We start from the raw sequence: 16170 nt of genomic DNA, 5'->3' as shown, positions 1-16170 counted from the left end.
TTGAAAATGTTGAATGAAAAATTATTTAAATTTTTAAAAAATGTTTAAAAACGCGAATTATAATAACCTCCGAATGACGTGACGTCTACGTGTATTTTTCTACCATGGTCTCGTGTTAGCATTTACAAAATGTCACTTCGTACATGATAGCATTTTTCAATGTAAACGATGCCTTATGTGCAACACAGATGTGTCAAATTTTATTTGTTCTATGGAACGTGTTTATTTTAATCGTCAGTTGAATTGTAATACTGCTTTATCTACAATGGCGGCCACGTCACTTTCTTTGCCTTCCTAACATTTCCCTTTCGCCAAGTTTTTGTTGTGCGTTTTGTGCTGACATTTGTGTAATATATCTGCATTAATTAATGTATATAATAATTAAAGTATATAATAAATACGAATTAATATAAAATTTATTTGCAGAAACTGATTAGCGGCTACAGCGTCATACGTGCTCAATTTCTTGGATAAAACTCAATAAATCGTGATAATAAGTATACATACATTTATCTGACCTAATAAAATGAATATCTTTCGATTGGCTGGTGATTTGGCGCACGTCTTCGCTATTATAATTCTACTTTTAAAAATATGGAAAACTAGGTCCTGTGCTGGCATTTCCGGAAAATCACAAATATTATTTGCTCTTGTATATTTGACTCGATACTTAGATTTGTTTACAACCTATGTCAGCCTATACAACTCAGTAATGAAAGTACTTTTTCTAGCGTCATCTGGAGCGACCGTGTATCTAATGTATGTAAAATTCAGAGCCACCTATGATCGTAATCACGATTCGTTCCGTATTGAATTCTTATTGGTGCCGTGTCTTCTGTTGTCTTTATTAATTAACCATGAATTTACGGTAATGGAGGTTTTGTGGACATTTTCAATTTACTTAGAATCTGTTGCCATATTACCGCAACTCTTCATGGTTAGCAAAACCGGAGAAGCAGAGTCTATTACAAGTCATTATCTATTTGCTTTGGGCTCATACCGTGCTCTGTATTTATTAAATTGGGTGTACCGTTACATAGTAGAATCGCACTACGATCTTATTGCAATATTTGCTGGAATTGTCCAAACTATTTTGTACTGCGATTTCTTTTATTTGTACATTACCAAAGTTCTAAAAGGCAAAAAGTTGCAGTTGCCCGCTTAAATAGTCAATGAACACAACATTTCTGATTCAAAAGTAGAACCATCGTGAACATTGTTGCTAAATTTTCGAATGCGCGTAAAGCCGATTGCTCTTTACGTTACATTTGCAAAATGTATAAAAATTCCACCTTTTATATGCCCGACGTACATGTAAGAAAATGTTAAATGGCTTTAATTCATGTATATCACGATTGTAATGCTAGATATATTTCCATAAATGTAATCCGTTAAATGTAAATCGCACTACAATTTTATAAGACGACTTACGTATATTTTTCAAAAACACAAATAAAACAAAAAAAAAACATATAAATCAATTTTAATTTATTTTCCCTGTCAGTTACTAGTATTCAGCCAATTTTGATGAAAATATATAGTTCCAGAAATTGAACATTTACCAAAAGTGTTATTGTGAAAACAAGATACACGGCCCTATTCTAAATATCAATTCATCGTGAACTGAAAATAAGATGTTATATATATTCGTTCTGATTCTTGGTCTTTCAGGTCAAAGATAATAAACAGCTGCTAATCAGGGTATTGCCTGCTGAATATAAAATGGAAACAAATAAGACCTCAGCTATTTTTATCGCAATTTGGAGGCAGAAATAAAATTTGCAAGGCAACTTAAAATTTTTTAATGTTTGGGAGGAAGTTGTATTGGAGTTTATGTGCGGATCATTTTGATTTTTTTATTATATATTTACACTGATTAGGGCAATGTATTCGTGGGGAATATTCCCGGTTATTCGACCAGAAAGTTCGGAAACAAAATCCGTTTTCATTCTATTCTACCGATTTCATTCCGATTTAAACAATATGAGTATCATTTGAAAGAAAGTATCATTCAGAAAATTTAACTCGTGTAACTCACTTATCAGTTCCTGCTTCAAAAAACTAAATAATGATATTTTGAAGGTTTCATTATTTTATTTTACTTTGATAAACATAGTAAATGAGAATCACACTCACCTTTCCCAAAAATCATCATAAGAGAGAATTGCAATGACTACCAGAACATTTTCAACTATGAACTCACCGAGTTCTGTAAATTAAGAAACATCCAGACCGTCGCGTGAGGGTGATTTCGTAGTAAATACACTTGATTTTCTAATCTATAAAAACAAAATTATGGACGTGTAGGTTCTACGAGGCAGACTATATATTAGTTTTGTTTGCAAAGAACATAAAAGAAAAGAACATAAGAATAACAATATCCTATAGCAGTGTTGGCATTTTATTTGTTATATTATTATTACTATTATTATGATTTTAGACACATTTCAAACGTAATTGTTTTGTTACATTGCATTGTTCCAAAATGCAAGTATGACCTATATTGAAGAAAGTCAGTCCGATTCCTTTAAAACTGTCTTTAGTTACAAAAAGACTAATTTTCGCAAAACTTAATGTGCTCATGTCGTCCGTAAATTGGGCCTCTGTGTGCCTGTGCAACAGCCATAAATATCTGGAATATATATTTGATAAATTTAAATTGGAATGTGTTCCAACTACTAGAGTTGAAAATTCTAATAAATATCCATGGATAACCCCTGAGTTAGCAAGTTTTAAAAATTCTAAAAATAAGCTTTTTCGTAAATATAAAAAATCAGGCTTAATAATAGACTATACAAATTACTCTGTTGCTAGATCTAAATATACTTTAGAGTCTCATAGATTGTATAATCTTTACCTCGACAAGATTAAAACTAATGTAAAATCCTATCCCAAATCTTTTTATGATTTCGTTAACCTAAAACGAAAGGTTTCCTCAGAGCCTTCAGTATTGAAATATAACAATAAAGAATTTGTCACAGGCTGATCAAATTTGTATGCTTTTTCTACAACGTCAAGAGGTGTCCAATAGTCTGCGTAATTTAAAATCGATTATATGTCCAGGCTCGGATGGCATACCTAATATAATTCTTTATTATTGTTCAGAAACATTAGCACTTCCTTTAACTATATTGTTTAATTGTTCACTTCAATTTGGTAACTTTCTTACTTTCTGGAAAAAAATCTTATATTATACCTTTACAAAAGTCTGGTAGTCTTACTAATGTGTCAAGTTATAGAGGTATTACAAAATTACATTCCAAAATTGTTCGAAAAATTATTGCAGTAATTTAACTGAAAATTCAATCTATATTGAGTTCATATCAGCATGGTTTTCGTAGTGGTCTTTCAACTACAACAAATCTTATATAATTTACGTCAACAGTAATAAAAGGATTTGTTCAGCATAAACAAACTGACACAATTTATACTGATTTTAGTGAAGCCAAGAACTCCTAATATATAAATTAAATTATATGGATTTCAACACGAACTTAGTCAAATGGATATCACCTTACTTACAAGATAGATCACAACTAATTTTGTTTGAAGGGTATCTATCCAAATTAAATTTTAATAATCATGTAATAACAATGGTAAATAAAGCAAATAGTGTTTTAGGTTTTATTAAACGGTGGGCCAAAGAATTTTCTGATCCATGTATAACAAAACAGTTATTTACGTCTCTTGTTAGTCCAATATGCAATATACACAGATAAAATAGAATCCATGCAAAAACAATTTCTGCTATTTGCCTTACGAGATTTACATTGGAATAGTGATTTTGTTTTGCCTTCTTATGCTAGCAGGCTAAAATTAATTAGATTGCCTGCACTTACAAGCAGACGTATTATGTTGAACTCCATGTTTGTACTAAAAATATTAAATGGTAATATACCTCATCATCATTCGTTTAGATCTAGTAGTTACTACCAATTTTTATATACCGATTTTCACCGCACGAATTATTCAATGGGCAAACCTCTTAGTAAAATGTGTGTTGACTTTAATTCTGTGTACTGTAATTTAGATTTTGGTATGAGTTATTTTTTACAAACATGTTTTATTATTTTACAAAGTAGTTGATGAATTAGATTCTGTAGCTAGTTTTCAATTCCCTACTAAATTCCCATTATGATGCGAATCATGATGTGTACGCGATCTCTACGTAAAGGGATTTCGTCCCCTCGGTCGGCAAGGGTGGGAGTGTGAGGCGTGGGAACGTTCAAAAAATAATGATGACATCTAAGCAAAACCTCTCCATTGTCGGAATAGTACAAACCTTTGCACATGATATCTGATTATTTACCACAATCCGATTTTACTGCGAGAATACGTTATTACTGTATATCCTACATGTTCGGGTTGTTGTTGTTGTAGCAGTAGTACATGTATGTGTTTGCGTTCTGCTAATCTGGTTCCAGCTCCAGGTTTAGAAATTCGGCTACTTTAACGGGCTGTAGCCAGAGATCTTCTGGAGTGAGTTGGGTAGGTTTGGCTGTGCAATTAAAGAGGTGTAGCGTATTGTGCGGGCCTGTATCGCATGCCGGGCAGGCGTCACGCACATCTTCATCAATTCGTGCCCAATACGAATTGAGACGACTACACCATCCTCTCTTGTAGCGCTGGACCTCCCTCTCTGCCTGATAGGCTTCTTGATCTAGAGGTTCTCTCTTGTAGCGCTGGACCTCCCTCTCTAGATCATGTATGTCCTTCCTGACACGCCTGGGTGGGGGAGATTTATCCACCATATGATGGTTGGGATGACTATCACGGTAACACCCAAGCAGGTACTGCAACGAAAGCATATGATTATGCTGACGTAAGGGAAGTACTTTCGCCTCCTCATGTAGATGGTCCACTGGTGTCATGAGGAGGCACCCTGTCGCAGTTCTAAGTCAGCGTTCTGGCAGGTCTGGATATGCTTCCACTGCGTGGCACTAGTATTCGCAGATCACACTGGAGCCGCATAGCTGACCACAGACCGACCTATCGCATTATAAGAGGTCAACAAGGTTTCTTTGTCCGCACCACAAGTGCTGCCGGCTAGCGCCTTGAGGACCTTGTTCCCACTTTTCATCTGGTCGCAGATAGCTGTGGCTTGCGCGGACTACTTGAACATGCTGTGGAATGTGACCCCTAGAATCTTGGAGTAGTTCGTGGTCGGTATTAAATTCCCCTAGACCTGCACATTCAGCTGTGTTTTCATCTCCGCAGACCATGTGGAAAAGAGTGTGCCGTTGATTTCGTGGCGGATATTTTTATATTCCTCGCGTGGAAGTATGCCGCAAGCTCCGTGAGATAGGGGTTCAACCTTTCGCATATGTCATCGACCACTGGACCCGACGCCATGATCGTACAATCATCCGCATACGTTACGATCTCAATGCCGTCTGGAGGGCGAGGAATTCCGGAAAGGTAGAGGTTAAACAGTTCCGGAGATATCACCCCACCTTGGGGAACTCCCTGTTTCACTCTACGGGCTTTGGACTTCTTGTTCCGGAATTCCACGTACGACTGGCGTCCACACATATAGTTGATTATCCAACGTTTCAAACTTGGCCGGAGGGTAGTTCTCTGCACGTCCTCGAACAGTGTGGCATGATTGACCGTATCAAATGCCTTTGATAGGTCAAGGGCTACCAACACTGTTCTGTCACACGGCCTGTTCTGGTTCAGTCGTCTACTAATATGTGTGGAAATGGCGTGTAATGCTGTTGTGGTACTATGTTGTGGACAGAATCCGTGCTGGTGGTTAGCAACAATAGCGACAAATTGAGAACTTTCGTTAAGTACTCGACTCCCAGCGTATCCAGCTGCTTCAACATTACCATTGAGATTCCGTCTGGGCCCAACGCTTTGGATGACTTAGCGTTACGGATGACATTTGCAACATCACCCATCGTAAACTGTGGTGGTTCCTCCTCGGCGGGAAGAGATCTGATACGACGTAGTACTCTTCGCTTCGCCCTATCGCTCTCGGGGTGCTCGACAAATTGTCGATTAAAATATTCCGCGCACCTCTTCGGATCAGTCATCGTTACGTCGTTAAAAGTGACTGAGGTCCTATCATCCTTTTTTCCAGGGTTCGAGAGCGACTTAACCGTTACCCACAGCTTACTCATATCGGTTCCAATGTTGCAGCACTTCAGATGGTCTAGCCACTTTTTCCTCTTATGCTCCTGTACCAACCGGTTGACTTCCACTGTCAAATCCTGTTTCTAGGATCAGTAGGGTTGGTACGACGGAGATCATCACGCTCGTTTGCTAATCCCGCTGCCTCTGCTGGGAAGTTTGGTCTTATCTCGGGTATTCGACCAGCAGGTATATAGCGAGCGGTTGCAGCTTTGATGATGTTTCGGAAAATCCTTTCTGCTACCCGAACATCAGAAGGGTTGGGCAGTTCTCTGAAGCGGCGGTTGGTGAATTCTCTGAACTCTGGCCAGTGAGCTTTCTTATGGTTAAGGAAAGTGCGGCGTTCAGAGGTTATGAAATCGGGCGACCTGCTTATGGAGACGATTATCGTGAGATGGTCTGAGCCAAGAGAAATGACGGGTTGCCAAGTCACGTCATTTATCAGACCGGGTGACACTATGGTTAAGTCTGGCGAACTGTGACACTCTCCTCTTATTCGGGTGGGGGCATCCTCGTTAACCGTGCAGAATGTGGAGCAGTCAATCTGCTCTGCCAGCGCTGATCCCCTCTGGTCATTACCTAGGACGGAATGCCACAACTCATGGTGGGCATTAAAATCCCCTAGTACCAGGCGGTTATTGCCTACCAATAATGGGCTAATATCAGGCAAATAACGCGGTTCACAGCTATTAATCGGCGGGATATACACATTAAGCACCTCTACCTCGGCAGTTCCACACTTGACTGCTACCCCCATACATTCCATGTATGGGTCACTAGAGACTAGCTCAAGCGAGATAGGTCTGTACTGAACAGAATGGTGTAACAGGAACGCTAATCCCCCACCTCCACTTCTGGTGCGATCCTTCCTTAGTACGTTGTAACCATAACAACGTTGTAGGCTGCAATTTTCATTCAGTTTGGTTTCCTGCACTGCTGCGATCTTAATATTCCTCCGACTCATAAATTCCACTATCTCATCTATTTTGCATCGAAGTCCGTTGCAATTGAATTGCAAGAATGCTGCACAATCCGGAGTTGGAACAGCAACATGTGGCGTTAGGTGCTGCGGTGTTGGTTGCTGTTCTGGAGACTGCGGTGGAGTGCCATACTCCGACGACGTCTCAGATGAGGACGACGAAGAAGTGGACACGCTGGGGACTACGTTACTGCAGCAAGTCGCAACATAATCCCTTTCGCTGTAGTCTCGCAATCGCCTTAGTCAGGAACAGTTCTTGAACTGCACCCATTACATCGCACCGAAACAGATCTGTGGTGGATGACGTTCTGACAAACCGAGCAGAACCAAGGTCCGGGGTTATCCTCAATCCCGGCACGGACCAATAAAATCCGGAGCAAGCATTCCGGGATATGCTGCTCCCAATGCAGAAAAATAAACAAACACAAACATGTACTGGGTTGGCAGCCGCTGGCCGAAACTTTGATCTTGTTGTTTCGGGTCAATCCGGTATCGTAGAACCCGCTGCCGTGGGATTGACATCTTCGGGTCTATCGTCCTACTGAATAACATTATACCCGAAAACATGATTCTTTTAGTAATGGTACCTCAATCCACAGTTAAGTATTTTTGAGCAATAATATTATTTCTGGTTGTTACATAGAAAATTATTAAAACGCGGAAAATATATACATAAAAAAGAAATATGTTTACAACATCACAACCAAATATAGAATATAAAATGCTCAGCCTCAATACATAAAATCATACAGCTCGGGCTATAACTTGCTGCTTTACAAATATATTGATATATTTAGCAGCAACATCAATATTTTTATTTTTCAAAGCTCGTTCTATATTTCAATAGTTGTGTTCCAGAACCTGCAAATTAGTACTAATTAGCACTAATTCTGCTACAACGCGTTCCCGTACTCCAAAAACTAGCAAAACTTGCAGCTCTCTCGAGAAAAAAATGGCGCTGAGTGGTGCAAATTTCTGCTTGTTTTAGCTACATGAATTCGGCCGAGCAGAAATGTGCATATTGTAAATTTGACATTTAATTGGCAGGGCTATCTAGGTTGAAAAAGTGTATTGATACATTTCAATAAAGAAAATGATCAACTTGAAAACTAAAGGAAAAACTAATATTTGTCGTGCAAAAAACAAAAAGAGAAAATATGGAGCAACTGATGTATTCACTTTTGGATGATTCCAGCAGTGAAGAGGACTGGCTGAATGAGGAATCAGATTATTAATTATTATTATAAATTATTAATTTTAACTTATCGTCTTCAATACTCATTTTTTAAATGTTGGCGCTCTTTTCAGTAAGGTTTCACCAGTCCGATTTAGGCTGCTTACTTTTGGAATTTTGACATTTTATCGCATTTCTGCTAATTTTCCGTTCCCTTATTTTTTGAGCAAACCTAAATGAGAATGACATTTCGAACTGTTCTCTCTTCTGCTAGTTTTACTACTAAAAAAGTACTGGAACACAACTAATCATGGTAGAAATATCAGGTAGCAACATAGGCGAAAATTACAACAAAGCAACATTTTTGGAAACTTGATATGTCAAAATTGAAAGCAAAGCGAATTTACCTGACATATAATATTTGAAGCAAATTGGTTTGCACCAATCAGAACAATTTTGAAATATTGAAAAATATTGTTTATTTTTAAATTTTTATTGAAATTTCAAGCAAGGAAATGTTGTGTTGTTGTGAATTGTACTGTTTTGTACGTTTCCCGGTTTAAGAGAACTCGATAAAAGCAAACAATACCATATAAAAATGCGTTAAATGCCGTGAAATGGAAATCTCAATGGAAACAAATTCAATAAGAATTCAGAGAACTCAATATATGAGGAAGGAACCATCAACAATATCAACATTAAGCGGTGAATTTCCGATCTCTACCATCTTTATTACAGATCTTGTGTAGATGAAAATATTCAGATGTACCAAGTCTCAATAGAAACGGATGTTAATTTCTCGTTTTATGAGCTTCATGGATTTTCAAAATGTTGAGCCTTTGTGGGGGAGGCACCAAAGCTTATCTTGAGTTAGTAGAAATAATGGGATGTGTAAAATATAAAAATAATGTGATGCCTGTTCCGGATTCAATAAAGGTTTTGGTTATTCAAAAAAATATTGGTGTATGTGAAATGTTGACCCTTTGTGGGGGAGGTACTTGATGTAGTGGAACGATGTTGCCCATTTCGCACCTAACCTAGCACTGATGCCGTTTTGTGAGGCAAGACCGATTCCCATCTTGATCTTATTTTGATAAATGAATTACGATGCGCCAAATTTGGACAAAATCGAATACTTCTTCCTTATCGTGCCTACAAACAGACTGTAAGGCGGACATCGCTTAACGGACTCCAAACGTCTGAAACGGATTACGTCCAAGAGACCTAGGATTCAAAACCATTATTTCGATGCCATTTGGTTCAGTAGTATAAGGAATTCTAGGTTTATTTGTTGTTTCCGTTTGAAGTTTAAATTTATGTTATGTATCTGTAAGGCGAATTCAAATTACAATAATTTTTTTGACGTATCAAATTGATACCAGCTGGTGTGAAAGGGTTACCTTGTAATTCTACCATGATTTCAATTGAATTGCATTTGGGTGCAGTGTTGCCGTTTGAAATTTTTATTTCAGCCCAAATTTTTTCTAAAAACCGCCCAAAATCGACCATATCCGCCCAAACTATAAAAAGTTGAATAATTTATATGTAGTTTGTATTCAAGTAAATTTTATTGAAAATTTTACACTATATATAAAAAATGTACTCAAGTTTTATTACATTCAATGTATTATATACATTAGAGAAAATAAAAATTTGATTGTTGTTTTACTTCAAGTTTAGTATATATATGCTTCAAGTTTATGTATATATATATACATATATATATATATATATATATATATATATATATATATATATATATATATATATATATAGAAGCCTTCCAATTTTGATGCTCATCGGTAATATTTAGTGGTTGAAATAGGCCACAACATTTGTGTTAAATAAAAGTCAAATTTTTCATTAAAACCGCGAATATTTTTAATCCCGGCGAAATCACAACTAGACGAATAGATCAACTCTGACCGTTACGTAGATGCCGATAGTAAATATATCGGATGTTTATAGCGAAATATATACAATGTATATATATATAAGAGGGAGGGGGATGATAGCTAGAATGCTTATATCTCAAGATTGGCTGTACCGATTTCGTCAAATTTTGTCAATTCAGAATGCCCTCTTAACATAAAAGTATAAAATCTAAAAAAAATCGCATAAAAAATGCCTATAATGATGTTAATATAGATTTTGCAGTATTTTGTGACATTTTTTTTTTATTTTTTCATATTTTTTATCGCATGCGATTTTTTCAATTTGACCCTCACGAAAAAGGGTAGGGTTAGGCTCAGAATGGCTAGGCCTATTGTTTTCAAAGATGTCCGCAATATATTTAGGGGTTGAAATGGACCAACAACTAGAAATGTTCCTGATTTTGCAGCCGTTTTAAAGTTAACAAATTGAATTCAAAGGAAATCTCGCATGAACTTCGAGTTTTAGATAGCGGGTAGAATGGACCACTAATTTTGTGTGTAAAAAAACCAACATTTCTTACAACTTCTGGCTTTTTTTGGTGATACAGATGGGCCTCTTGCTATTGGAGTTGATATTTAGGGGTTCAAATGAACCAAAAACAGAAAAAATTTCCTGCTCACACAATTAAAGAGAGTTAAGAACAGGGAAGAATTCTAGCATTTTGGATAACCATTGGTATATGTAGCTGTAAAATGGACCACAACAACTAACAGCACGATTGAGTGCGTAAATATTGGGCAAATGTCCCTGGTCAAACCGCTAAGGGTAATATCTGGGCAGTGCTCCATGACATTATCTCAAAAGCGATATATTCCAAAATGGATTCGGACATAAGGGGGCTTCTAACATATTGTAGTGTTGTAGGGTATCACATGGTTGGCCCCGCACGACTTTAGCCTAATGTATTATATATATATTATTAAAAAAACTATAAAATAAATAACGATTCATCTCAATAAAAAAAATATAAAATTCAGTTAGTAATAAAAAAAATTAAATTACATAAAAATAAACAATGAAAAATAAATTTGTACCCAATATGGAAAAAATCCGCCCAAAATCCGCCCACACCACAAAATTTATCTTTTTTCCGCCCAAATTTGGACGGAAACGCCCAAAACGGCAACACTGTTTGGGTGGCCGATTTTTAGCTATTGACTTGACGGCGGAAGAGCGTTTTTTTAGTGCCAAAAACACTTGGTACCTATTGTGCGCTGGAAATGAAGCGAGGAACCTCATTATCGGCATTTATTGTGATGCCACGGTCGATTAATACGAGCGGAGAGCGACCATAGACTATTATGGCGGCCCACACCATCACCATGGACTGCGCTTGAGTTCTGGTGGCCAACCGAAGGTGCACATTTTCAGCTGACCTCTTTGGCAAGTTAACACGATCATTTTGTTTGTTTACAAACTGCTGGACAACAAATGTTTTCTCATCGGAGAAAACTAAATTCGGCACTTTCACCACTATCGGCCAAGCGTAAGTTCTTGCACTTTTTGGAATTTCAATGGCTTTACCCCAAGCTCATTTTTTGCACACATTTGCCGAATGGAATATTGCGATATGTTCAGCTCACGAGACATTTTTAAACCACTGCGACGCGGGTTTCGATCAAGCCGCTTCTTTACTTTTCGAACCATTTCTGCTGATGTTGCTGTTTTCTTCCCTCCACTTCCTTGACGTCGGGCTACGCTACCAGCATCACGGTAACGAGCGATGGTACGAGACACAAAAGATTTATTCATACTTAAATGATGGAGTGCTCTAACGATAGCTACTTGTGGTTTTCCAGCCAAATATAAAGAAATTACACTATCACGTTTAAATTCCATCACGAATAACTTTTTTTCTGGTAAATTCTCACGAAAATGTTTTTGTGCGCTTGCAAACAATACAATGAGCTGTCACTGGAATAATTTTAACAGCTGTCGGGCGAGTGGTTTAGTAATGACAGTATTCGGAAATTGGTTACGGTTTTTTTTTTCATCTTACCCTGTACATCAAATGTATAAATTCAACCCTTCAGTTTTCATTGAAAGATGCTAAAAGAAATGTAAAGGAGGGATTTATTAACGCCCATAATGGAAACGCATCATAATGGGAATTTAGTAGGAAATTGGAAACCAGCTACAGAATCTAATTCATCAGCTACTTTGTCAAATAATAAAACATGTATTTTATTTGTTTAAAAATAAATTTATTACAGTTTTAATAACTTCTGAACCCATACAAAAGTCTGCATAATTGTACACAAAATTAAAGTCAACACACATTTTACTAAGAGGTTCGCCCAATGAATAATTCGTGCGGTGAAAATCGATATGTAACAATTGGTAGTATCTGCTAGATTTAAACGAATGATGAGATTAGAAAATCTAAAGGTATAGGGTAAGTGTACCAGTAGTCGGCACTTTTAGGATTTTCGCGTTTTTAATCGCTCACCATTCTGAGTGGAATTTTTCAATTATTACAAAGTTAATTTATTCAGATTCGAAATTTTCTATTGTTTTTGCAATAATAAATAAAGTTTTAATAACTTTTTATTAAATTTCATAAATTTGTAGTTTTATTAAAACAATGCTTTTTTGCCAGTAGTCGGCACCACTTGCCAATTGTCGGTATGGCATGTTCCAACAGTCGGCATACCAATTTTTTGTAAGAATAATTAATAATAATAATAAATTAATTCATTAAAATATAATATTTTTGTTTAGTTAAACTGATTCGACGTCTTTATTGTACTTTTCTTAAGAATATGGATTGTTGAGGACCTTCACAGACAAAAATTTAATTTTTATTAGAACAAATCATCTTTTCTCTGCGAAATTGTACACAAAGATATCTGACAATATATTTGATGTAAACAAAATACATTTAGTTATAAAAGTTTCATTTATTTGGGCTTAAAAATAAAAAGTGCCGACTACTGGGACATGCCGAACTTAGGCACACTTACCCTATTACCATTTAATATTTTTAGTACAAACATGGAGTTCAACATAATACGTCTGCTTGTAAGTGTAGGCAATCTAATTAATTTTAGCCTTCTAGCATAAGAGGGCAAAACAAAATCACTATTCCAATGTAAACCTCGTAAGGCAAATAGCTGAAATTGTTTTTGCATGGATTCTATTTTATCTGTGTATATTGCATATTGGTCTAACAAGAGACGTAAATAACTGTTTTGTTATATATGGATCAGAAAATTCTTTTGCCCACCGTTTAATAGAACCTAAAACACTATTTGCTTTATTTACCATTGTTATTACATGATTATTAAAATTTAATTGTGGATCCATCTGTTGCAATATCAGAGAAGAAGATCTGGAGAAGCACATATGCTAACATTTGCTTAAATTCAATCAATCCATACAATTTAACCTGCACCATTGAAAAACACTATCTAAATCATTTTGAAGTAAACTAGCCTGTTTACTGGGAAATGAATAATTTAACATCATCTGCGTACATTAACAATTTAATTGAGTAATTTATGGAATTAGATAAATCGTTGATAAATAAAAGAAAGAGGACCGGTCCAAGGTGATATTTTTGCGGAACACCCGATGGAACGTTAATCCTTTTGGATAGATACCCTTCAAACAAAACTAGTTGTGATCTATCTTGTAAGTAAGGTGATATCCATTTGACTAAGTTCGTGTTGAAACCCATATAATTTAATTTATATATTAGGAGTTCATGGTTAATCCTATCAAAAGCTTCACTAAAATCAGTATAAATTGTGTCAGTTTGTTTATCCTTTTATTACTGTTGACGTAAATTGTATAAGATTTGTTGTAGTTGAAAGACCACTACGAAAACCATGCTGATATAAACTCAATATAGATTAAATTTTCAGTTAAATTACTGCAATAATTTTTCGAACAATTTTGGAATGTAATTTTGTAATACCTCTATAACTTGACACATTAGTAAGACTACCAGACATATGTAAAGGTATAAGATTTTTTCCAGAAAGTAAGAAAGTTGCCAAATTGAAGTGAATAATTAAACAATATAGTTAAAGGAAGTGCTAATGTTTCTGAACAATATTGAAGAATTATATTAGGTATGCCATCCGAGCCTGGACATATAATCGATTTTAAATTACGCAGACTATTGGACACCTCTTGACGTTGTAGAAAAAGCATACAAATTTGATCAGCCTGTGACAAATTCTTTATTGTTATATTTCAATACTGAAGGCTCTGAGGTTAACGAAATCATAAAAAGATTTGGGATAGGATTTTACATTAGTTTTAATCTTGTCGAGGTAAAGATTATACAATCTATGAGACTCTAAAGTATATTTAGATCTAGCAACAGAGTAATTTGTATAGTCTATTATTAAGCCTAATTTTTTATTTTTACGAAAAAGCTTATTTATAGAATTTTTAAAACTTGATAACTCAGGGGTTATCCATGGATATTTATTAGAATTTTCAACTCTAGTATTTGGAACACATTCCAATTTAAATTTATCAAATATATATTCCAGATATTTATGGCTGTTGCACAGGCACACAGAGGCCAAATATTTTTTCTTGTTTGTCCTCACAAAACATTTGCACCGTCAAATAAATGTTTGTCCAAAAAGAAGAAACTAATTGATCATATGTGTTCACATTATGGACACACTGGTCAAATTTTTGTTTCCTGGCAAATAATTTTGTTTTCCCAAAATCAACTGTTTTTGTATTTGCTGTCAAATAATATTTGGTGGTCTGATTGTGACAAAGAAATATTTAAAATTTTTCGTCAAATATTTGCCCAATGTGACATCACCATTAAGGTAAGGTCACATTGAGCAAATATTTGACGAAAAATGTGAAATATTTCTTTGTCACAATCTGACCACCAAATATTATTTGACGGTAAATACAAAAACAGCTGATTTTGGGAAAACAAAATTACTTGCTGGAAAACAAAAATTTGACCAATGTGTCCATAATTTGAACATATATGATCAATTATTTTCCTATTTTTTGGTCAAACATTTATTTGACGGTGTTTTGTAAGGTCAAACAAGGAAAAATATCAGTTCAAAACCTTGGGCAGCATTTTGCTTTAAGAACAGGAGCATTTGTAGCATGATGTTTAATGAATAGAAAAACAAACAAAAAATGCAATAAGTAGCTTTGTTTAATTGATATTTTTGAATTAACTGAATTTGAATGTTTAGTAAAAAGTGTTTATATTTGGTCTGTTCTAGAACTGCGAGAATGTAAGTGTTTTTACTACGATAACCGATTTTCCCTTTGTTATATCGAAGAAAATTGCGAAACTAGTAGATTCTTGCAGGTTCTGGAACAGGATATAGGTAGATGCATCAACGCTTGAAACAATGATATGTCAAAAATTTTGAAATGGGAAATGGGAAAACAAAAACAAAACAGTACGAAATGCCATTCTCATTTAGTTGTGCTCAAAAAATAAGGGAACGGAAAATTAGCAGAAATGCTATAAAATGTCAACATTCAAAATTCCAAAAGAGTCTAAATCGGACTGGTGAAACCTTACTGAAATGGACGCCAAAATTTAAAAAAATGAGTATTGAAATAAGTTATAATTAATAATTAGTTTTGAATGCTGTTTATTTAGAATGTTTGTTTAGAGGTGGAGTTTTCTCAAACCCCAACCCCGGAGAAGCTGACATGGTTGGAGGCGCCGGTTGAATTAATGTTAAGTCTGCTAGAAGACTTAATCCCACAAGTTGGGAAAACAGCCAACCTAAAAAATAACAAGTAAAAAAAAACATTAAGTTCGGCCGGGCCAAACTTTTAATACCCTCCACCTTAGGGTAAAGGAAACATTAGAAGAAATGTGGTAAAACCATTAAAATGCCGAATATCGGGAGGTACCGTTATATGGGGGCTATACCAAATCGTGGATCTATACATGCAAGGTTCCGCCAACGGAGCTAGAACCCATTATGACCTT

General features: G+C 35.7%; 1 protein-coding gene across 2 annotated transcripts; it reads left to right on the top strand.

Annotated features, from left to right (window-relative positions):
- Positions 1-214: 214 nt before the first annotated feature.
- Positions 215-1477, top strand: LOC101897369 (ER lumen protein-retaining receptor). 2 transcript variants are annotated; one of them, XM_005189946.4, is made up of 2 exons: positions 215-370; positions 427-1477. In XM_005189946.4, exon 2 carries the CDS (start codon positions 527-529, stop codon positions 1163-1165), a length of 639 nt encoding a protein of 212 aa, XP_005190003.1. In that variant the 5' UTR covers positions 215-370; positions 427-526; the 3' UTR covers positions 1166-1477. The 2 variants fall into 2 exon arrangements, with proteins under 2 accessions (XP_005190003.1, XP_005190004.1); XM_005189947.4 differs by having other exon boundaries at positions 220-347.
- Positions 1478-16170: the final 14693 nt, after the last annotated feature.

Source organism: Musca domestica, unplaced genomic scaffold, assembly GCF_030504385.1.
Source record: "Musca domestica strain aabys unplaced genomic scaffold, Musca_domestica.polishedcontigs.V.1.1 11, whole genome shotgun sequence".
NCBI classification, from domain to species: Eukaryota; Metazoa; Arthropoda; class Insecta; order Diptera; family Muscidae; genus Musca; species Musca domestica.
This window is presented reverse-complemented; position numbering and strand designations above follow the sequence as displayed.

Coding starts and splice junctions, on each gene's coding strand:
- LOC101897369 (XM_005189946.4), top strand. CDS start 527: ATGAATATCTTTCGATTGGCTGGTGATTTGGCGCACGTCTTCGCTATT.